Source organism: Trachypithecus francoisi, unplaced genomic scaffold (assembly GCF_009764315.1).
Source record: "Trachypithecus francoisi isolate TF-2019V2 unplaced genomic scaffold, Tfra_2.0 Lachesis_group16, whole genome shotgun sequence".
Lineage (NCBI taxonomy): Eukaryota > Metazoa > Chordata > Mammalia > Primates > Cercopithecidae > Trachypithecus > Trachypithecus francoisi.
The window spans coordinates 71,490,599-71,515,924 of record NW_022681461.1 but is presented as its reverse complement, the minus strand read 5'-3'; the positions used below and the strand labels follow the sequence as shown (position 1 = coordinate 71,515,924).

Here is a 25,326-nt window from a genome sequence, read left to right as displayed (position 1 = left end):
ACCCTGCCTCCCCTCCTTAACTGTCTGGCTCCCCAGTGCTCTCAAGAGAAAGGCCAAACACTGTCACCTGGACACCGGGCCTAACATCATCTGACTCCTGCTTCCCTGTCACCTTCTCGGCAAGCACACGTGGCTGTGACTCCCTGGACACACTATAATATTTCAAGCTACGAAGCCTCTGGCTGTCCGTCCCTTCCACCCAGAATACCCTTTCCAATACTCATCTCCCAATCCTATTTCCTCTGTTAAGTCTTCCGAAACATAACCCTTCCCAGTGGATTTCACCACCTCTTCCTTTGTACAGTTTCTGGACCTCAAACAGCTTGGAGCAGCGTTCTCAAAGCTGGTGGCACAGCACAGTCACCTGGAGGGCTTGTGAAGATGACTGACGGCTGGCTCCCATCCCGAGATATGAGGTGTTAACCAGCCTAGGATGGGGCCCGAGCATTGCTTTTAAGAGCAATCCAGGTGACTCTATGCACTCAGCGTTGGAAGCCACTGACACAGGGCCCCAATCACAGGGCGCTTTAAATGTCTGTTTCCCCCAGGAGTCTGTGAGCTTCCCAGGGGTGGGAGGCTGCCTCAGTCCCAGGTCTCTGCCCAGGGTTCAGTTCAGGCCTGACCCCTTGTAGGTTCTCAGCAAAGGAGCGAGGGCAGGGCAGGATGCAGAGCCCTGGAAACGCTGAAGCCAGTTGGGAGGCACGGTGAGGGTCACCTTGGCATGGGTGTTGAGCAGCTCGAACAGGGCCATGACGAGGGCCTCCACGGAGACGCTGCCGCCACGGTACTCATCCAGGTAGTAGGCCATGGTGGCGCGCTCCTGCTCGTTCAGCAGGTGCCGAGCCTGCTCCTCCAGCAGCACGCGTGTCTGGTTCCCCAGGCTGCTCAGGGTCACCTGGGAGCCGGCTGGGCCCTTGTAAAATCCTGGCTGCAAGACAGAAAGACAGAAGCCCAGGAATTCTGAGCTGCTCTAGAGCTGAGCGGCCATGCCACTCCCCTCTGCCCTTCCATCCCATCTAAATGTGGTGTCTCATTTGTTACTCTCGCTCATAACCTCCAGTACTTTGCCTTGATAATACTATCTTTCTTAATTAGAATTTGTTTTGTCTTTACACCTCCTTCGCTGAGTATAACCTGCATGAGGGCAGGGACCTGGTCTGCTCTGTTCACTGCCATCAACCCTGGTGCCGGGGTGGTGCCCAGAACCTAGCAGTCAGTCATAGATAAGTGGGATGGGGGGTGGGCAGATAAGGGGCTGCCCAGTCAGAATGAGGAAGTGTAAGCCACTCGGCACCCTCTGGCTGGCCAGACCTCCTCACTCAGGGAGCTGTGAGGAAGCAGAGGATACCCCTTAGAGGATGTCCTACCTTATTTATTCCTTCTGTTGTGAGATCGCCAAGAAACCTGTGGGGAAAGACACACGTCTCCAGTTGTGCATCTGAGCAGACCAAATGGGCGTGGGCAAGAGACAGGGTGACTCGGGGCAGGAAGAACAAAGCTTCGAGAGAACCATACATCGTGGCTGCCACTGGCTGCCAGTTCAGTCTGGGGGCTACTCAGGGGTAAATGAAACTCCGGACAGACTGGCAGCTTCCAGTCTGCCAAACAGAGTGGACGGTACCTCCAAAACCACCCAAGGCGGGCTCTTGAGTCGTTGCCAACCCACCCCGCAGGACCAGGCAGGTAACACAAGGAGTGGAGGGAAAAAAGAGTGATTGACTGGCAACCTCAGGGTCAGGCCAACCCTCAGGAGCTTAGGGGCCAGTGAACTGGAGATCCCAGATGCAACTTGCAGGTGCGGCTCAGCTCCAGCCCATGTGGGCTCAGGTTGCCAGACTTCCTGATTTTTAAGAAGCATCCAGAAATCCAGTTTTTTAAATAGAAAACCTGGTGTCTTTATAGATGTTGGCAGGTAACTTTAAAAATGTTTAATACTAATCAGGTGAAAGGAAGGGAAGGGGGAGACACACACACACAGAGACACACATACACACACACACAAACACACACACACAGAGACAGAGAGAGAGAGAGAGAGATGATCTGTGGCCAGGGGTCCACCGGGCTAAGATTTCTGATGAAGATCAAAAGGTGGCACATTACATTGTTGGCAACTATGCAGACACCTGGCAACTGGATCTTAGTTTATGACTTTAAGACCCTCTCACCCAGATTTCTTCATGGGATCCAGCCTGGTGGCCTCTGGCCAAATACACCCCAAAGCATCTTTCTCTTTCCCTCTCCCTCCCTCTCTTTCACCTGCACAGATATGGGATGAGGGCAGGGTTATGGTCCCCACTTTTTAGATGAAGCAATTAAGGTCTGAAGAATGAGTTAAGTAATATGCCTGGGGACAAATAAAGAATGAGACAATTGGATGTGTATTTCAGCTTTCTGTGAGGAAACTGAGACCAAGAGAGGAGAGGGATGTGCCCAGGTCATGTTCTGCCAATGGAGGGCTCTAGTGTGGGGACTGCAGGCTGAGAGGAGAGCCAGGGCGGTGGAAGGATGGGAAGTGGCTATCACTGGCTTTCAGAAATGGCCCTGGGGTCTGGAGATCAGAGCCAGCAGAGTGGCCAGACCCTGCCGAATTTGCCATGGTCTCCCCGATCCGGGAACTGGCGATCCACTTGGTCTCGTCCACAGTGGTGCGGGCGTGGGGCAGCCTCCCGACGTCCTTCACTGTCAGGATGAGGTGCCGAGATGACTTAAGCAGCCTGACTGCCTCGTCGTGTAGGATGTTGAGAAAGCTCCGCCCATTCACTTCCAGAATCTGGTCCCCAACCTGCCAAGACCACCACACAACACAGTCACCTGGGCTGTTTGCAGGATTCACGCTAGGGACTTCACAGCCCAGATCCCAGTTCTCCTCTGGGCCAGCCTGCCAAGGAGGTCATCCAGGATCGGAGAGGATGTGTGGATGCCTGAGGGTCACACAGCAAGTCAACAGCAGTGCTGGCCTTCTGATCCTGACTCAGAGTCCATGCTCTTGTCATTAAAAGGGGCCACATCCCCATGACTCAGCAATGGCTTTGAGGGGTGGGTGGGTCTATGATGACATTCCCAAGGGTCCCCTTATAGAAACAACAGTCATCTCAGGGCCAAGGTGAAGCTGGGGTAGGATGAGGCAAGCCATGAAGGCGGACATCCGTAATTTTCCTCCTACATTTTTACATTGTTGAGGTTTTTACCTCAACCACACATTCTTATACTACCTTAAAATGTAAACAACACTTTAATCTACTAAAGGAAACAGCAATAAATGAGAAAACTAGCTTTCTGTTAAAGCAGTACATATGGCTTAGATTCTTACAAGGAGGCAGCTTTACTTTGTAATTAAAAAAAATATTTCTGGCAGGTACAGTGGCTCATGCCTGTAATCCCAGAGCTTTGGAAGAATGAGGTGGGAGGACTGCTTAAGCCCAGTAGTTGCAGACCAGCCTGGGCAATAGTGAGACTATTATTATTATTACAAATAATAATAATAGTGAGGCACAGTGGTGTGTGCCTGTAGTCCTTAGCTACTCAGGAGTCTGAGGCAGGAGGATCGCTTGAGTCCAGGAGTTTGAGGCTGCTGTGAACTCTGACTGCACCACCATACTCCAGCCTGGACAACTGAGCAAGATCCTCTCTCTTAAAAAAAATTACTTTTAATAAAGGAATTTAAAAATAGAGGCAAAAATAAAACTAACCTTCCAATAAAAACAAATATGTGACAAAAATAGAAGGGGCTGAAAGGGAAGATGCTGCAGGGTATGATGGGACCGCACCTTTAAACTCGGGGTTCCTTTCACAAATGGGTCAACTGAGGTCCAAGGACGGGAAAGGGCTGCCCAGGGTCACGTGCTACTGAGGCCTTCAAGGGCAGCCTCATAATGCTGGTTATTCTTGGCTGTTTTTTCCTCTCCTCAGTTTCCTGGCCTGCTGAGAGCACATAATCAACTCCCCTAGGTTTACCCAGCATTTTTCAAAGATTTGGAAAAGGTAAGACAAATGCGAGCTTGGGAGAAAAGAAGATGGGGTGACAAAGCTGAGAATCAAAACCCTGCTCCCCAGTTCCCTACCTTTTCTTGAATGCCTGACCCCAGTTGGGAGTTTCCAGTACAGAAAGTGGTTACAAAGACGGACTTTACCTCTCCCCTGTGCACCGGCTTTGACATGCTCAGGGGAGGCTTGCTGCCTCTGCCTCCCTGACCCTAACAGAGTGGGGTCTGTGCTGCATTTCAAGCACTCACTACCACTTACTGCATGCCTACTGTGCGCTGGGAGGCTTGCACTGAGCAGGATAACCTGCTCCTGTTCCATTTAGCTCACGATCAAGGGTGAGCTCAGCTTTGTGTGATGACCGAGTTTCCCCTCAGCCTCTCCACACTGTCTCCCTAGGGCCCAGCACACAGTAGGAATCCAATTAAAAAGATCATCAGATGAGGCCAGGCATGGCGGCTCATGCCTGTCATTCCAGCACTTTGGGAGGCTGAGGTGGGCAGATCACTTGAGGTCGGGAGTTCGAGACCAGCCTAGCCAATATGGCAAAATGCCGTCTCTACTGAAAGGACAAACATTAGCCCAGCGAGGTGGTGCACCTGTAGTCCCAGCTGCTCGGGAGGCTGAGACGGGAGGATCGCTTGAACCTCGGAGGCAGACACTGAAGTGAGCCGACATTGTGCCACTGCACTCCAGCCTGGCTGGGTGACAGAGCAAGACTCTTAAAAAAAAAAAAAATCAGATTAATAAAAAGACACGCATTTCCATCCATTCCAACTCTAGGACCATCTCTGCTGCAGCTCAGAGATGTACATTACACCAGCCATCTTTGTCTCTTTATGTGTTTTCTCCTTATCACCAACATCCTATACAGTAGGTATCATGGCTCTCCATTTCACTAGAGAGGAAACTGAGGCTCAGAAAGGTTAAGCACATAGTTTGTGGTCACAGTGCCACTGAAAAGGAGTGCTGATTTGCACACCCAGGTCAGGCCAGCCCCAAGGCCCCTCTGCTTTCTACTACTGGGCTGCTGCCCGGAGCGCCGTTTGGGGACCATGTGATACGCTTCAAATTCAGTGTGTCCAAAGCTACTGCGCTGTCATCCTTTCCCTGCCTATAGCAGCCAGACCTGAAAACTTCATCCCATCATCAACTCTGCCTTTACCCCCCTGAGCAGATCCTTCAGCAAACCCCGTCCTCCACCCCCATCAGCCCCCTGACCTGGGTTCCTACCTGCTCCCTCCCACGTTCCTGAGCTGGCATCCTCCTCACTGTTTAGATTTACATCTAAAGTGGCCACAGACATAGTACCAGATTAATTTCCTTTTTTTTTTTTCTTGGAGACTGAGTCTCCCTCTGTTGCCAGGCTGGAGTGCAGTGGCGCAGTCTCGGCTCACTGCAACCTCCACGTCCTGGGTTCAAGCAATTCTCCTGCCTCAGCTTCCTGAGTAGCTGGGACTATAGGCGCACACCACCATGCCCAGCTAACTTTTTGTATTTTAGCAGAGACGGGGTTTTGCCATGTTGCCCAGACTGGTCTCAAACTCCTGAGCTCAGGCGATCCACCTGGTTTGGCCTCCCAAAGTGCTGGGATTACAGGTGTGAGCCACCGCGCCCCACCAGTGTCAGATTAATTTCATCAACTTTTTGTTTTGATGACATCTGTCCCCGCTTAAACACCTCCCATGACCGCTCACAATCTAGGAGGAAGCAAAGCAAAGCACTATGATTAAGGGTTTCAAAGACAATCAGACCTGGGTTCAAATCCTAACTCTACCACAAGGCCCCACAAAACCCACAATAGCTTTTGTGCCTCACTTTCGTTGGGAGTAAAAAGGGAGTCCTAGCCCAGGACTGTCCTTCTCCAAATATCTATAGTCAGCAGAATCTCAATGCCACATGCTTTCACAATGTCCCCAGCAATATCTGCAATTCTCTTTCTCCCTTTCTATGTCTCTGAGCTCCCTGGTTGAGAAGCCAGGGCCCTTGAGAACTTAGGCAACCCCGGTTGGTCTCCCCGTAAAGAGCTTGAGACAAGACCCAACACCTGGCTCAGGGCTTGGTACCCAGCAAGCACTCAGTCAGCGCTTATGCATGCAGGTGTGGATACTCCCCATCCCTATCTCACCTCTGCAACTCCCTCCTCCCCTCTCTCTCCCAGCTGGCTTTCTCTGATGCTAAGAGGCAGAGCTGTGCAGCTCTCCCAGGTACTCAGACCTCACTGAGAGTGAGGAGAAACTCGTTCTTGCTGGGCTCCCTGGCACCCAACTTGCTAAACCACCTCCCCATGTGGCAGCTCCACCTCTCATCTCTGCCGGGCAGGAATCTTCTCCACTTCCACCTGCTGCTCTGAGTTGGAGCTGGCTGCACTCTTCATCGCAGAAGTGCTTTGTTTCCTTAAGTATCCTGCTCAATAGCTTTCGCTTTCATTGCGCTAAGGGAATCAATTTTAATCTTCCCTTTAACATACTTTATTTCATCCCTGCAGTTTAATTAAAGGAACTGGCATCCAAGAGACCAGCTATGTAAGGGCATCCTTCTGTATGTAAGCCTCTTCCTATGGGTCCAGGCCAGGAGGGCAGTGAGGGGAGGTCACAACTCAATTCCATGAGCATCGACCTGGCCTTCTATGAGGCTGGGGGAAGATTGCCGGATAAAATATAGTATGCCCAGTTAAACTTGAATTTCAGATAAACAAATGCTTTAAAATATATGTATGTCCCAAATATTGCATAGGGCATATATATACTGAAAACATTTTATTCATTGTTTATCTGCACTCGAATTTAAATGAGCATCCTGTATTTTTATTACTGAAAATCTAGCCACCCTGGGGTGGAGTTATCAGTCACCTCTGGGGCCTGTGGCTCTTGAGGGGGCTGATTTAGTGTTGTGGCTTCCAAACTTAGGTCACTTCCCTCACCCTGAGCCTAGCACCTGGCACTTATGCAACCTGAGTCCTGGAATTACCCAGCATCCCACTTACTTCAGCCTTATCCTAGGCGTTAATAAGCATGAAATCCCAGGTTGGCTGTGCTAGTCATATTATCCTCATGCCTGTTAAGTAAATACCTCCCTACCAGATTTGAAGAGGCAGCATGGATTCCTGTGCAATCCGGCTAGGGAATGGCTGTGAAATGGGAGTCACACTTGGGAAACCCTGATGTATTAGGGGCATGTAAGCCCATCTTCCCAATCTCTTTTCAATCCTCTCCTGTCTCTTCTTCCTCCAGAGCCTGTGTTCAAACCAAAGTGCTAGGTGGGACCGGCTTCAGGGTCTCCACGGGGCCCTCTGCAGCATCTGAGTTGGTTTTGAGTGGCTCTCATTTCTCTGTGTCCAGCTCCCTCCCTTTTCCTCTACTTGTTGGAAAGCCTCCCCAAGTCTAGGAGCCCTGTTGGAAGAGCAGTCTATACACTCACTGTGATGTAGAGTCCACAAACGATTTTCTTTTTTTTTTTTAAATTTATATCCCTATATTCTTTTGTTTTTTTTTTATTTTTTTTATTTTTTATTATACTTTAAGTTCTAGGGTACATGTGCATAACGTTGATATCATGTATACTCCCCAAAGCAATCCCTCCCTCCTCCCCCCTCCCCATGATAGGCCCCAGTGTGTGATGTTCCCCTCGAGTCCAAGTGATCTCAATGTTCAGTTCCCACCTATGAGTGAGAACATGCGGTGTTGGTTTTCTGTCTTGTGATAGTTTGCTAAGAATGATGGTTTCCAGCTGCATCCATGTCCCTACAAAGGACGCAAACTCATCCTTTTGATGGCTGCATAGTATTCCATGGTGTATATGTGCCACATTTTCTTAATCCAGTCTGTCACAGATGGATTTGGGTTGATTCCAAGTCTTTGCTATTGTGAATAGTGCGGCAATAAACATACGTGTGCATGTGTCTTTGTAGTAGAGTAATTTATAATCCTTGGGTATATACCAGTAGTGGGATGGCTGGGTCATATGGTACATCTAGTTCTAGATCCTTGAGGAATCGCCATACTGTTTTCCATAATGGTTGAACTAGTTTACAATCCACCAACAGTGTAAAAGTGTTCCTATTTCTCCACATCCTCTCCAACATCTATTGTTTCCTGACTTCTTAATGATTGCCATTCTAACTGGTGTGAGATGGTATCTCATTGTGGTTTTGATTTGCATTTCTCTGATGGCGAGTGATGACGAGCATTTTTCATGTGTCTGTTGGCTGTATGGATGTCTTCTTTTGAGAAATGTCTGTTCATATCCTTTCCCCACTTTTGATGGGGTTGTTTGTTTTTTTCTTGTATATTTGTACAAACGATTTTCAACCAAGTCTGGTGTCTTCCCTGCTGCTAGTGTCCTAGTGTCACCCCATGTGGCCAGTGGAGTGTGGAGTCCCATCTCTACACTGCAGCCTCTAGTTTTAAAGCCAGGCAACCATGACATAGCAGCTGAGTGGCCCCACACAGCTCTCAAGTACAACCTGAGTCTCAGTTTTGTCATCTGTAAGATAGGCATGATACTACCACCAGTTCCCAGGTAGCTGTGAGAATCAAATGGGACCGCCCTGTACAGAGCCTGAGACACATGAGGCTTTCCATGGCTTCTCATGTGCTTCTCTTCCAAATGGAGGAGACAGGTTCAGAAATGTTGAGTGACTTGCTCAAGGTCACTGGTCGTACTGGAAGTAAACAAATGAACCAGTCTTTGAGCCCAATCTTCTCATCTTCTTCCTACCATCTTCATCCTTCATCCTTCATCCTTCATCATTCCTATGCCACCTTCATCCCAGCACAGCACTGGCATGCGGGAGATGCTTAGGAAACAGTGAACAGATGGGGGAACCTGGCCTTCCTCCTCTCTTGGTGTCACTTCTGTTTGCTTCCCCTTTCCCTTTGGTTGGTGTGATGTGAATTTGGAGGCAGCATGTTTAAAGATCTTACTCTCACTCTTTCCCAAAGAAAACTAAGAGCTCTGTTTGTTTGTTCATTGCAATGTGGTTTTTTCCTACCCACCGAAGCCAACTCAGAGTTAGACTGCACAGGAAAATAAAGCAGAAAATAGAGGCAAAGATGCTGTATCCATCGGGGCCTTCCAAGGTGTCTCTTATAGATGCAGAGACCGAGGCCCAGAAAGGACAGGGACGTGTCTAGGGCCACAAAACGAGGCAACGGCAAAGCCCAGACCCTGGGACAAACCGTGGAAAAACTCACATCCCTCCACCAGAGCTCACTGGGACAGGACACGCTGGAGATAGGAGAGACAGGTGCCAAGTGTGATCGAGTGTCTAATATTGCTCAGCTTGCTTGCAGGGCACTGATGAGGAGGACACGGAAGGATAAACAAATAAAGGCAGCTTTATTTTATTTGTCACCATGGGCATCCTATCTGTCACCACTGATGGAGGAGCAAAGGGTGGACCACGGAATGCCCTTCATTTTAAGGCAGAGGAAAGACTCCTCCATCATCCACAGCCCACTGAGCGACTGGCTCATGTTCAGACACTCTGAGAAGAGCATGGTGGGGCTTCGATAAGGACAGGATACCGATTTCCCTGAAATTGGCCAACCACCAGGAAGCAGAGAATTCACTTCCCTTAGGTCTGGGGCAGGCGCAGGAGCCCCAGGAGGAGAGGAGGCCCTTGGAACAGGAGAAATACTCAGTGGACCTCGCTGGGTTAACAGTCCCCTCTTAGTCTCTAAGAGACCTGAGGAAAATAATTTCATTGTTCTAAGCCTTCCTTCCCAAAATGGGAACAAGACCACTAACAGCTAGTGTGTTGCGCAAAGTACACCAGTGGCCGTCTGGTGTGTGTTTCTGAGCACAGATCCAGGAGTCTCTGACTAATTCTACACTCTGCCACTTACTCACTGTGTGACCTTCGGTAATTGACTTCACTTCTCTGTGCCTCAGTTACCTCCTCTGGAAAATGGAGATAACATCAGTACCTGGTTGATAAATGAGTTAATACATTCCCCAGTGTATTGCCAACACTTAAAACAGGGTCTGGCACATAATAAGTGCTCAATAAATATTTACTGAATGAACAAGTATAAAGCACATAAACAAGTAGCTAACATACAGCAACTGCATGGGTCTCCATGGAGTCACAATGCAATAAATGCATTTTTGAAAGTCATGCTTATCTCTGAATTCACCAGTTGATCACTCACCAACCAAATCAAGCAATTCTACCTCCAGAGTGTCTCTCAGTGCCACCCCCTACCTTTCCACCTACCTTTCCCAGGGCCCTGCCTCTGGCTTCCACTGACCCACACACGTTGACCACACCCATGAAGCTCATATCCTTAACCCCATTTTACAGATGAGGAAACTGAGGACAGGAAGTAGAGTCACAAGAGCTGGGATCTGGCCTTCATTCTACCAGCCGGCAAGGCCCCTGCACAAACAAATACCACCCTCTCCTTTAAGAAAAGCTAATCTGCCCTTCTTGTACTTCTTACCCCTCCCAGCCTGGGCTTTAAGCCATGCACTCAGTAGGTGCTATATTCGTGCCCGATGAAGGGAACTGGCAGGAAGAACCTGTGGCGGAATGGCAATAGCTTCGAGCTGCCTCGCCAGAAGTTGTTAGGAGAGAAGCCTGCCAACAACCTGATCCCCAGGCTGAGCTGGGAGACAGGAATCCATCTTCCCAGGCCGTGTGCACCTGCACCAGCCACGCTGGGAAGGGCCTGAAAGAAGCCGATTTCAGATTGCCTTCAGCACCCTCCCAAGCCTGTGTTAAAACAGATCTTGCAGCTTCAAGGGAGGACCCTGTTGACTGCAGCATTATCACAAGGAAAATTCAAATTCTATTAAAGAGTTTTATTGCAATTATGAATCTTTAATAGTTTTCCATGTCAGGTATAAAACTTTAATGGGCTGTTTTTTTTTTTCTTTCATTACAAGTGAGCAATGCAGTTTTAATGAGACATTAGTTTTTCCCAACAGTTCAGAAGTCAGTAAACCTTGTCCATATTTTGAAAAAGAAAATAAAAAGATGCAGGTAATCACTAAGAAGGTTCCTGGAGCAAGCTCAGTATGGGCTGGGTCTGGGTGAGCTCTGCACCCAACCCTCTCTGGTTTAGAGCTCTCACAAGGCAGAACCTAACCAGAAACCCTGTGGATGGACCGGCAAGGCTAAGGCACACTGACTCCCAATATGGTCCATGCTTCCTTCCAGTTCCCTCTTCTGACACTGGCAGATCCGTTGTCAGTACCTGCTTACTGTATTCACCACACAGGCAGCATCAATGAAGGCCTGCTCTAGCCCAGCCATCAATCAAAACTGAGGCCAGAAAGGGAAAAGAACTTGCCCAAGGTCAAACCTGAGTTCTTCCCACAGGAAAATCTGGCTTCCAAAGTAAACTTAGAGAAATTACAGAGGTGAAACACAGAAAGAATAACAACTACCAACCTCCAAGTGCCTCACTTAGGCCGGCTATCTTGTACAGTTTAGCTCTGAACTTAATAGGCACCACCTGAGACATGGAAGGTTCTGTGTTTCATAGATGACAGCAGCGAGGCTCAGAGAGGTGAAGTTACTAGCCCAAGGACACCCAGCAAGGAAGTAGCAGAGCAGGATTTGAAGCCAAACCAATTGCTATTCTGAGACCCAGACCTGCAGTAATGGAAATGTTCTATAACTAGGTTGTCCAAGAGATTAGCAACTACTATTTAAATTTATAATAAAATTAAAAATTCACTCCCCCAGTCACACAAGTTCCATTTCACTAGCCACATGTGTCTAATGGCTACCATCCTGCACAAGCCTAAACACAGCCCCAGATCAAACCCCTGACCTTCTCCAATTCTTTCCTCCAAGCCTGGTCCTTCTCCAGGGCTCCTCATCTCATTGCTCAATCCTAAAATTCCAACCCACTGGATCCATCGTCAGCCCAATGGATTTTACCTTCCCTTCCAAAAGGACCCTCCATCTTCACTAACTCCACTCGGATCCCAGCCATCCTCGTCTCTCACTGGACCATTACTGCAGCCTCCTAAGTGGCCTCCCTGCTTCCACTCTCACCACCCTGCCCAATACTTTCCTTTTGCAGAAGACAGATTCATTTAAACTGCAAATCTGATCTTGTCACACCCTCCTTTAAAATTCCCCAGTAGCTTCCAAGCTCCTCTACCTAGCCTGAAAGGGGCCTTAGCTTCCCAACCCATCTCACACCTCCCTCCCCCACTGCTTTTTTTCCAATCTAGCCATACTTGCCATCTCTCAGTTCACTCAACAGATGGAGCCCTTTCCCCACTCCAGACCTCGGCACACGCTGTTCCTTTGCCCAAAACATAATTTCCCTTCATTCCTCACCTGGATAATGCCTACTGAACGTTCAGGTCTTGGCTTAAATGACACCTCCTCCAAGAAGCCTTCTCCAACTCCAAGGCAGGTATCACTAATCCCCCTCACCTAGAGCACCCTACAGCACTCCCCACAGTTTGAGATCGTACTAGACTACAGGCAGAGAGTTCAAAGTCAGTGTGCTGCACCCCCCTTGAATGGCACATGGGAAGCACCTGACAAATGCTTGACGGAATCCATGAATGAATGAATAAACAATTAAATCAATGGATGAGCAGGCATACAAACAAGCTAGTCCCCTCCCCATTCTGGTTTCTGCAGACAGGCCAGAGACATTTTCCATTTATGTAAAGGTTGCATTTGACAAGGCCAGGGCATGTAGGGAGGCTGGGTACATGCAGTCCAGCTCTACAGGCTGCAGCAGGGAAGGAGCATTTGATTTTTACGATCAAAGGGAAGACAGAGAAGTAAAAACACAAATCGGTTTTGTTTTTGCTGGAATCACACTCTGGGAAATGGTGTCCATTTAATCCAGCCCCTCATTCTGGAAGAAAGAAAATTAGGGTGAGAGGTAGAGGAGGGGTGTCACAGGTCCAAGGCTTCCTGGGCAGCTGGGGCAAAGCTGGCCCAGAACCCAGTCTACCACCTGCTTCAAGCTGCTCTGCAGACCTGCAAGAATCAAGTTCTTAAGCTCAAGTCCACAGCCTTCACAGACACAAACAGTGACCAGTTGGAAGATAGGATGGAAGAAGGGGAAACCTCATTTATAGTAGCAACAGAAGAGAAAAAACTACCAAGGAATAAACTTAACAAGAAATGTACAACATCTATATGAAGAAAACTTCACACACTCCTAAAACACTCTAAATGACTCAACAAATAAAATATCCCCTTTTCTTGGAAAGGGTTCAGCATTATCCAGACATTGGCTCTCTCTCAGCTCACTTACGTACTTAACATTATCCCAACAAAAACATCAACGAGTTTTTGTTAGAAGAGTCAGTAAAAATTCACGGGGAAAAATAAAAATGCACAGGGAAGAGCCTTCGATGCATACTGCTAAGAGGAGGAAGCCAGTCTGAAAAAGCTACACACTGCATGGTTCCAACTATGTGATATTCTGAAACAGGCAAACTGATAGAGACACTGTAAAGATCAGTGGTTGCCTGAGGCTGAGGGAAGGATGAGAAGAAGAGCACAGATCATTTTTAGAGGGGTGACACTCTTCTGTATGACACTATACTGTTTGATACATGACACTATGTATCAATCAAAATCCACTGAACTGTGAACCCTTATATAAAGTATGGACTAATAAAAATATTATCGATATTGGCTTATCAACTATAACAAATGTACCTCTTGTACACTAACACGAAATGTTAATAATAGGGGAAAATGTGTTTGGGAAGGGTTGGGGCAAAGGAGGTATAATGGGAACTCTGTAGTTCCCACTCAATTTTTCTGTAAACCTAAAGCTGCTCTAAAAAAATAAAACTATTGGTCAGGCGCAGTGGCTCACGCCTGTAATCCCAGCACCTTGCGGGGCCGAGGTGGGTGGATCACCTGAGATCAGGAGTTCGAGACCAGCCTGGCCAACACGGTGAAACCCCGTCTCTACCAAAACTACAAAAATTAGCCGGGCATGGTGGTAGGCGCCTGTAATCCCAGCTACTTGGGAGGTGGAGGCAGGAGAATGGCTTGAACCTGGGAGGCAGAGGCTGTAGTGAGCCAAGATTGCGCCACTGCACTGCAGCCTGGGCGACAGGGTGAGACTCCATCTCAAAAAACTAAATAAACAAAATAAATAAATCTATTAATTTTAAAACATAAAATAATTTTATTATTTAAATATAATAAAAAATAAAAAACTTTTTATTTAAAAATAAAAACAACTGTTTTAAAATCTAAAAGTATAAAATGCAAGAATGGCTATGAAAAACCCTGATACAGAAAAGCTACTAGAGAAGCTACCAGGCACTAAAGCCTGCTCTAAATCCCCGTAATTACACCACTGTAGCACTGACTCATGAGTAGACAGACAGATGGCGAAACAGACTAGAAATAGGCCCAAGGACACACAAAATTTTAGTGTATGATAAAGGTAGCACTACAAATCACTGTGACAAAGACAGACTTTTTAATACACAGTAGTAGGATAAATGAGTAGCTATTTAGAAAAAGATAAAATATATCATGCCCTCCATAAGACTAAATGCCAAACAGATCAGAGGTCTAAAGGAAAAATGTATTTATAGGCATTAAAAGAAAAAATAGGTAAGTTCATCTATACCTTGGGCATAAGGAAACACGTAACCTGACTCAAATTCAACAAAAGAAAGGATTAATTAGATTTAAAATACAGAAAACTTGTGTATTAAAAACTCTATAAGCAAAGTCAAAAGAAAATGACAACCAGCATGTTATGGGCTGAATGTTTGTGTTCCCCCAAAATTCCTACCCTAACCCTGAATCTGATTGTATTTGAAGATAGGGCCTGTGAGGAGGTAAATACAGTTACCGTCTAATCCAATGGTGGGGTCCTAATCCAATAGGGTTGGTGCCCTTTTAAGAAGATGAAGAGACACCTGAGTCCTCTCTTGGCCCTGTGAGGACACGGTAAGAAGGCAAGCCATGAAGACAGCCCCTACCAGGAACTGAACTGGCCAACACGTTGACCCTGGCCTTCCCAGCCTACAAAAGTCCTATTGTTTAAGCCACCTTGTCTTTGGTATTTCAGTCAGCCTAAGCTGACTAAGACACATGGAGAGGACACTTGCAATATACACCACAGATAAAGAGCCAGTTAGCTCTAATATTTAAGGAATTCTTAAGTTTTAGGGGAAAAAAGATCCAAAATCCTGAGAGCAAAAGGATAATAAAAGACATGAACAAGTTCTAAAAAAGATATTATAAATGGCCATTAAATATATGAAAAGATGTTCAACTTCACCCATAATAAGAAAATTGCACAGCCTGTGGAATATGGTGAAACCCCATCTCTACAAAAAATACAAAAAATTAGCCAGGTGTGACGGTGCATGCCTGTAGTCCCAGTTACTTGGGAGGCTGAAATGAGAGGACCACTCTAGCCTGGGAGGCAAAGGTTGCAGTGAGCCGAGATCGTGCCATTGCACTCCAGTCTGGGTGACAGACTGAGATCCTGTCTCAAAAAAGAAAAAAAAAATTGCAAAATAAAGCTATATCAAGATATCATTTCTTACCTATCAGACTGAGGAAAAAATTGAAAACTTTACAGTGACTGTCAGCTATGGAGAAACAGGCACACTTTTACATAGCTGGTGGGAATTCAGGATGGTCCAACACTTAACGGAATCCCACTTTTTTTTTTTTGAGATGGAGTCTCGCTCTGTTGCCCAGGCTGGAGTACAGTGGTATGATCTCGACTCAATGCAAGGTCCGCCTCCTGGGTTCACGCCATTCTCCTGCCTTAGCCTCCTGAGTAGCGGGGACTACAGGCGCCCGCCAACACGCCCAGCTAATTTTTTGTATTTTTTAGGAGAGACGAGGTTTCACCATATTATCCAGGATGGTCTCGATCTCCTGACCTCGTGATCCACCTGCTTTGGCCTCCCAAAGTGCTGGGATTACAGGCATGAGCCACTGTGCCCAGTCAACAGAATCCCACTTTCAAAAATTTACCCTGAAGATATAGTTTCCAAAGTAATAAAATACATATGCACACAGTTACTCACTGAAGCACTGTTTGTGATTGTAAAACACTGAAAATAGCCTAAATGTCCATACAGAGGAGGACGGTTGGATAAAGTATGGTATAGCCACACAGCAGAGTACACATGGCCGTCGAAAAGAATGACAAAGACCTCTGTGCACTGACATAACATTTCCAGGATATTGTGCAATTAAGTGCAAAAGAATATCTATAGCATGCTATCTTTTATAGAAGAAAGAAAGCATATAGATATAAATCTACTTATTTTTGCAAAAAGAAACAAGAGGAATAAACCAAAAACTTACTTGGGTGCCTTTAAGGAGTGGGTGAAAATGGGTAGAAGAGACATGGGGAGTCATACTCTGAGTGCACCTTTTTGTATAGTTTTGATGCTTTAGCACTCAGAAAGTAAAATTAAATCAATAAAGACAAGGGGAAACCCTATTCAATGCCAGCAAAAACAAATGAACCTCATTCATATGAATAACATAATTCAGCTGAAGCAGGAAGCAAAATAACTAATCAAAGTAACAGAGTACTTTGACTATAATCCCTCAGTTTAAGGACAAAATAAACTGCAAACAAATCAGAAGCCCTACTTCACATGGCAATTCTGAAACTACTTTTGTGTCTTGTAAAATTGGGCAAATGGGTAAACATTTAAGGTAGGATCTTGATTTCTCACTGTTGAAGAAATGGGAGAAGCTAGGAAGAACTACGTAATGTTGCCTAGAAGAGGAGGTATCAGTATGAGTGAACTCATGTTTTAGACAAATACTGAAATATCTATATTTCATGTATATCTGTATGTACACACATACATACAGATATATGTGTGTACACACATGTATGAATATGAGTGTGTGTGTATTATATGCATACAGTTGATCCTTGAACAATATGGGTTTAAACTGTGTAGGTACACTCACATGCAGATTCTTAAATATGTCGGAATTTTTTTGGAGATTTGTGACAATTTGGAAAAACAGATGAGCCATGTAGCCTAGAAATATTGAGAAAATTAAGAAAAAGGTATGTTATGAATGCATAAAATACATGTAGATAGTCTACTTTATCATTTACCATCATAAAATATACACAAATCTATTATATTTATTTATTTATTTATTTATTGAGACCTCTGGAGTCTCTCTGCCACCTAGACTCCAGTGCAATGGTGTGATCTCAGTTCATTACAACCTCCATCTCCTGGGTTCAAGCGATTCTCCTGCCTCAGCCTCCCAACTAGCTGGGATTACAGGCACGTGCCAACATGCCTGGCTAATTTTTGTATTTTTAGTAGAGACAGGATTTTACCATGTTGGCCAGGCTGGTCTTGAACTCCTGACCTCACGTGATCCGCCCACCTTGGCTTCCCAAAGTGCTGGGATTACAGGCCTGAGCCACTGCACCCAGCCACAAATTTATTATTTTTTAAAGTCAAAAAGAAATTTTTTTGAGATTTAGTCTCACAATGTTGCCCAGGCTCAGTGCAGTGATGCAATCTTGGCTCACTGCAAGCTCTGCCTCCTGGGTTCAAGTGATTCTTCTGCCTTAGCATCTCGAGTAGCTGGGACTACAGGCGTGCACCACCATACCCAGCTAAGTTTTTTGTATTTTTGGTAGAGATGGGGTTTCACCATGTTGGCCAGTCTGGTCTAAAACTGAGATTACAGGTGCAAATCACCCCGCCCGACCTAAAAAATTAAGATTTATCAAAACTTACATACACAAACACTTGCGGATAATACATGGCACCATTCACAGTCAAGAGAAATATAAACAAACAAAAAGCTGCAGTATTAAATCATAACTGCATAAAATTTACAGAAGTACACATGGTAGTACTGTAATAATCTCATAGCCACCTTCTGTTACTAGTTCAGTGTGCTCAAGTTTTGAAAGTATCAGCTTAAAACGCCGTGTGCTGCTCATCATCTCTGTATGAGCAGTCTGTCTCTACAGTAAATTGCATATCATAGTAAAAAGTGGTCTCTCATGGCTCTCACATATTTTTCAACATATTTTGTGCACTACCATAAAACTTGAATAACATAGGACCCCCTATGAAGTGCCACTAGTGATGCTGGAAGTGCTCCCAAGAAGCAGAGAAAGTCATAACATTATAAGAAAAAGTTGCATTGCTTAATATGTGCCACAGATTGAGGTCTGCAGCTACACTCGACCACCATTTCAGACAGATGATTCATCTTGTAAACAGATGACATAAACTTACGGAATCAATACATTCAGCAAGTCACTATAAATGTATTTTCTCTTCCTTATGATTGTCTTCATAACATTTTCTTTTTCTAGCTTTATTGTAAGAATATGGTATATAAATATATAACATACAAAATATGTGTTAATTGACTATTGGTAAGGCTTCAGGTCAATAGTAGACTATCAATAGTTAAGTTTTTGGAGAATCAAAAGTTATATGTGAATTTCAACTGTGTGGGAAGGTTGGCACCTCTAAGCCCTGCATTGTTTAAGGGGTGACTGTGCATACAAATGCAGGCATGTATATTTCCTAGCTTTGTCCACTAAAAGGTCTGTTAGTCATGACACCTCAGTAGCAATAAGCCCATCTAGACCCCAGACCTTGATATCTAAATGCCATTCCCCACTGAGAGAAATCATGGCCTAGTGGAGAATGGCTGGTTTCAAGGCTGGGCAGGAAAAGTACAAGATGAGCCTGAACCATCTTCTTGAGCCAGAAAGTAAGGAAATTCTCTAAGAATGACAGATGCATGTCAAATGGACACAGAAGCCAGGCTGAAGGTTCTGCCATACCCAAATCTGGGACACTCTAAGTATCAAAGTAAATAACGCCAATAATAAATAACAAAGTAAGAAAGCATGAATCCATATTTATATTTATAAATAACTAAATCACAGGATAAAGCTCCTCTATACAGTAAAATACCAAGTGAGGTTTTAAAAATTTTGCAAAACAACTGAATCAGGCAAAAGTAGTAGGTAAATTTTGACACAGAACAGAATATTTACAGTCTCAAAATATCACCTGCAGATAAGTTATTTATTATAAAAGGAAAAACAGTACAGAAACCTGGCAGACATTACTTACCCAAGTGATCAGGGTTACCCTCACTAATAATGGGACAAACGGACATCACAGGACCCACCAAGGATCTGACATCACAGCTAGCATGATCCTGCCAAAATGCATAACCTAATCCAGTCATTGGAACCATCAGACATCCCAAATAGAGAAACATTCTACAAAATAATGAGCCAGAATGTTTCAAAAATATCAACGTCATAGGAAGCTAAAGAAAGGCTGAGGAACTGTTCCAAATTAAATGAAACTAAACAATCATAAAAACAAAATGCAACACGTGATCCTGGGTTGGCTCCTGGACTGGGAGCAGAAAGAATTGCTACAAGAGGATATTATTGGGACAAATGGCAAACGCTGGGGCTATGCAGATTGGATAATGGCACTGTACTGATGCTAAATTTCCTGATTGTGATCATTGTTCTGTGATTATGTTAAATGAATGTCCTTGTTCTTAAAGAAAAAAAATACTGAAGTATTTAGGAATAAAGAGGCATGAGCTAGATAACTCCAGTGCTTTAGAAGGGAGAAGAGAAAAATAGAAAGATAAAGCAAATGTGGCTAAACATGAAAAACTAGTGAATATGGGTGAAGGGCTGATATGGTTTGGATATTTGTCCCCTACAAATCTCATGTGATCCCCAATGTTGCAGGTGGGCCCTAGTGGGAAACATCTGGGTCATGGGAGTGGATCCCTCATGAATGCCTTTGTGCCCTCCCCATGGTAATGAGTTGCTAGGAGATCTAGTTGTCAAAAAGAGTCTGGGACCTCTCTGCTCTCTCTCTTGCTCCCTCTGTTACCATGTGACAAGCCTGCTCTCCTTTGCCTCCCGTCATGAGTGGAAGCGTCCTGAGGTCCTAAAGCAGATGCTGGTACAGCCTGCAGAACAGTGAGCCAAACAAAACTCTCTTCTTTATAGATTATCCAGGCTCGGGTATTTCTTTAGAGCAACACCAAACACACAAATACAAGGGTATACGGGAGTTCTTTGCAGTATTCTTGAAATTATTTCAAAATAAAATGATTTAAACAAAACAAAGCAAAAAACAAAAACAAAAAAAAGTCTAGGTTCAGTCCTTTGTGGGGTGTATTCAGATATCAGAATCTAGAGCGTATTTCCATTTCTGTGCTTCATAAGAAGGAAATTGACCTGCTTTTCCAAATACATGGGAATCCCCCAACTCCTACCAAGAAGAAAGCAGTACCATTGAGGCCAGCACCAGACAATGGAAGAATATTAGACAAGAGCCAAGTGTCTCCCAAAGGCAAGAGCTATAGTAAGTGTTGGTAATATTGTACACATCCTATGAGTATCCTACACTGCTGGACCAATCACCACAAACTCAGTAGTTTAAAACAACACAAAGTTATTATCTTACAGTTCTGGGGTCAGAAGTCTAATATAGGTCTCACTGGGCTAAAATCAAGATGTCAGCAGGACAGAGTTCCTTTTTGGAGAGTCTGGGGGACAATCCAATTCCTTGCCCTTTCCAAGCTACTAAAGGCCTCCAACATTCCTACGTTGGTAGCCCCTTCTTCCATCTTCAAAGCCAGCATCCTCGGGCCAACAAGGCCTTCTCATATAGCCACCTCTCTGGTTCCCTCCTTCTGATTCCTATCTCTACTTCAACAACCCTTGTGATGACACAGGACCCACCAGGATACTCCAGGATCATCTCCCTACCTCAAGGCCAGCTGAACAGGAGCTTTTATTCCCTCTGCCATATAACCTAACATAGTCACAGGTTCTGAGGATTTGGATGTAGACGTTTTGGAGGATCCATTATTGTGCCTACCATATTTGTGGTAACAAAAACATGGTGGGCATTCATGAATAGCCAAATAGAACAGAACACCAAAAGGTCCCTGTACTAGTCCATTTTCACACTGCTGATAAGGACATACCCAAGACTGTGTAATTTATAAAGAAAAACAGGCTTAATGGACTCACAGTTCCACGTGACTGGGTAGGCCTCAAATCATGGAGGAAGGTGAAAGGTAACGTTTTACATGGCAGCAGGCAAGAGAGAAAATGAGAGCCAAGCAAAAGGAGAAACCCCTTATAAAATCATGAGATCTCATGAGACTTATTCACTACCGCGACAACAGTATGGGGGGAAACCGCCCCGATTCAATTATCTCTCACTGGGTCCCTCCCATAGCACGTGGGAATTATGGGAGTACAATTCAAGATAAGAGGTAGGTGGGGACACAGCCAATCCATATCAACCCCCCTACCCCATCTAGATGAGGAAGGGTTAGTGGAGCATCCGGCACTTCACCAGCTGAAGCACAACTTGGTTGAAACTTGCTAAGAAGCATTTGACAAAATGGTGCAAAAACTTTTGCAATTTTACTTCTAGGAATTAATTCCAACCAAATAACCATGGTTATACAGAATTTAAATCTACAAAAAGAATGTAGAATCCCTCCAAAAAGTCTGTGAATTAGTGTTAATCAAATACTGCGTGGTATATCCATATAGTAATTATTATACTGCCATTAAAAATGATGTAATATAATATTTAATCAGATATAATTATTTTTTCCAATTAAACTTAAAAAAATTGCAAAACCAATAATATAATGACATAGTACAAACAGTCAAACAGTAAAAAGGGGGGTATATACAAACTGTAAAAATCTCCCCCCCAAAACCCCTTTCTCTTAAAAACACATCTCCATTCCTGAAATCTAAAGTCCCAGGATAAGTTTCTTAGACATTTTCTCAGGGATTCTCTTCACATACACAAGTATGGGCAAATAAATATATTCCTCTTTTTAGAAAAGCAAAAATGGGATCACATAACCACACTCTGTAACATGCTTTTTTTTAGTTAATATTTTGCAAGGTCTTTCTCACATGAAGGATCCGAATGCTATATATATATATATATAAAATATGTAATTTCAAATATATATAATTTTAAATATATACAATTTTAAATATATATAATTTTATAAATATCTATAAATGCTACATATATATATTTAAGCACACCTCTGCTGGCAGGATAAATGCTAAAGTGTTATGGAAAGTGGGGGAAAGAAAACAGTCTGATCCCAGTTTTGCTGAAATATTTGTATCCATATTATATTACATGTAGGCATAACACACTGAAAGGTTATAAAACAAAACTGGCACTAGTTTTCCCTAAGTGTAGGGTTTTCTCTGTTTTCTACAGTGAACATGCTTTACTTTTGAATTCAGGTTTTCTAATGTTATTATTATTATTAGACAGAGTGTCACTGTGTCATCCAGGCTGGAGTGCAGTGGTATGATCTTGGCTCACTGCAACCTCCATTTCTTGGGTTCAAGTGATTCTTGTGCCTCAGCCTTCCAACTAGCTGGGATTACAGGCGTGCACCACCATGCCCAGCTAATTTTTGTGTTTTTAGTAGAGATGGAGTTTCACCATGTTGCCCAGGCTGGTCTCAAACTCCTGACCTCAGGGGATCTGCCCACCTTGGCCACCCAAAGTTCGGGATTATGGGCGTGAGCCACCGCACCTGGGCTCTAATGTTATCTTAATGTTGCCTATCTAATACGGTCTTCAACTGTGTTCAAGGGACTGAGAAAAGAAATATGCCAAGCTGTTCATAGGAGCTGCCTCCAAGTAATCAATTCCAGGCAATTTTAATTTCAAGCTCTTTATTCATTTTCTGCACTTCTCCAAATTGTATACAAAGACCATACTGTCAAGTGTAAAAAGAAAAAAATCCACAACTAAATGAAAAAATTTGTGGGGAGACAAGCCATAACACAGGCCACCATCATCTCCCTCGCCTTCTCTAACATCGCCTTCGATGTTTGGGGGTCTGGGGGAGAGTGGGTCTAGGCCCTCGGCAGACATGCCATGCCACACTGGAGAAGAATCTTCTTTATCTCATCCAGTCCATTCCATGCCTCTTAGTAATTTGGGATAAATCATTTCTGCCCCACACTGGGCTCTGAAGTCTGCTGGCATAGATAGGCTTGGAGGCGGTTTAATCTCCTCTGGAAAGGTCCTCTGAGGTTTCTGAGGTTTCTCTCATTTGTTGCTCTTTTAAAACCTGATTTCAATTAGAAACAGCTAAATGCCTGACTTCAAGGGAATGGTTAGGTAAATTATAATTTAGCCCCAAGATGGAATATGATTATGCAACTATTACAAGTTGTACCCATAAGTCTTTATTTACATGGGAAAATGCAGATGAGAATGTGAAATGCAAAACAATGTATATGATAGAAAGCATGTCAAAGAATACAGAGAAGAGAAAGACAGAAACTACACCAAGATGCCAACAGATGGAAACAACCCAAACGTCCATCAACTCATGAATGGATAAACAAAATGCAATATCACCACACAACAGAATACTATTGTCATAAGAAGGAATGTCCTGGTACATGCTACAACATTATGCTAAGTAAAAGAAAGCAGACACAAAGCCACATATTCTATGATTCATTGATATGAAATGCCCAAAACAGGTATATCTAGAAAGACAGAAAGCAGATTATTAGCAGTTTTCAGGGAGTGAAGACAGGGAGGAATGGGATGTGATGACTTCATGGGTACAGAGAGTTTTTCAGGGGTGATAAAAATGTTCTGAAATTATATAGCAGTGATGGTTGCACAACCCTGTGAATATCCTAAAAACCACTGATTTGCACACTTTAAAAAGGTGAATTTTATAGCATATGAATTGTATCTCAAAAACCAAACGATGGTAATAAAGGCTGGCTTTAGAAGGCAGGATGTCTGGGTCCTACTTTCTGCATGTGTTTGTGTGTGTATTATGTATTGAACTTATTACTTTAGTAGCTGGAAAAATAAAACTAAAAACAAAGGGTTTGGCTCAAACCCTTTGAGGTTTTTGGGCCAAAAGCTCTAGTGCACAGCACCACTCAGTTCCCTGGACATCCCAAACTTTGAAAGCTCTGGCCTCCCATCTGCCTTAACCTACAGCTCCTTGACTTTGGAATGAATACCCTCACTCACTCCTAGTGCCACGTGCATCCCTAGGTGCATCTAGCCAGCAGGGAGCTCTTGGAAAAGTTGTTGGAGCATGTCTCCTCCCCTACGCCTTCCCCCTCCCTCCCCATCTCTCCTCTCTGTCAGCCCCTCAGTGCCCCTCAGCCCGCCTGCCCGTCCCTGACCCCCATGCCTCTGTGTCTGTGCTCCTGCTAATTCTTCCTGGAAGAGCTCTTCCTTCATTTCTCTGCCTGGCATAATCTTCCACATTCAATACCCCAACCAGACAGCACTCTTCACAAGGGCAAAAATCATGTGTTTTCTGGCTCATGCTTGCATGTCAGACACATAGAGAGGCTCAGCAAGAACCTGCTAACCAAGCGAAGCCAGCTCGAGATCCGCTTCCTCTCTGCAGCCACCACCAGCCCCCCTCACCTGGACTGACTGCTTCCACCCGAGGTCCCCACACAGGAAGGGCTGTGCAGTGGCCACAGGGACTCGGAAGCAGCCTGCATGGCTCCACCATGCCCTGGCTGTGTCATCTTGGGTAAATCATTTAATCTCTCTGAGCCTCACATCGGTAAACAAGGGATAAGCATCCTTACCATAACGTTGCTATGAGGGTAAAAGGACTGATATATACAAAGTGCCCAGAATACTGCCTGTATATCGTAGATGTTAATTGTTATCCAATTATCAGGTAGTACTCCTATTAAAAGCATGGTGCTTCTTACGGGTCTAACTTTATTACAGTTTGCTATTTCCTCCTCTCTCTTCCTCACCAGACTGTCAGCAATTTGAAAGCAGGACCCCATGCATTGTCCATGGACCAACTGTGCTGTGTTCTCCACTAAAACTCATGCAGTATTAAGAGATTGGATCCTTAAAAGGTGATTAGGCCACAAGGACTCTACCTTTCCACCTTTCTTTCTCTCTCTCTCTCTCTCTCTCTCTGTCACTCACTTTCTCTCTCACACACTTTCTCTCTCTCTCCCCCAGCCTTCAGAACTGTGAGCTAATAAATTTATATGCATTTTAAACTGCCCAATCTCAGGCACTCTGTTATACCTGCTAAGATGACTAAGATGAGCCTGTGAGAAACGCAAACTCTCAGGCTCCATCCCAAATCCACTGAGGCAGAATGTACTTTTCCAAAAATGGCCACAGCAATATTCCGAGTTTCATGTGCCCCCTAGAGCCCTGTCACCCCGTCATAAAGAGTAGGTCAAATTGTGTTCCCCCAAAAATATGTCCCAGTTCTAAGCCCTAGTACCTGTGAATGTGGCCTAATTTGGAAATGGGGTCTTTGCAGGT

General features: G+C 44.7%; 1 protein-coding gene across 5 annotated transcripts in view; it reads right to left on the bottom strand.

The window, feature by feature from the left end:
• Nucleotides 1-25,326, bottom strand: part of WHRN (whirlin) — a 105,098-nt gene that overhangs the window by 22,249 nt on the left and 57,523 nt on the right. For all 5 annotated transcript variants that reach the window (XM_033237688.1, XM_033237689.1, XM_033237690.1 and 2 more), the window contains exons 4-6: nt 2,583-2,785; nt 1,368-1,404; nt 716-928 (exon numbers count right to left, since the gene is read on the bottom strand). In XM_033237688.1, coding sequence (XP_033093579.1) covers nt 716-928; nt 1,368-1,404; nt 2,583-2,785 — 453 coding nt within the window. The remainder of the gene's footprint in view (nt 1-715; nt 929-1,367; nt 1,405-2,582; nt 2,786-25,326) is intronic.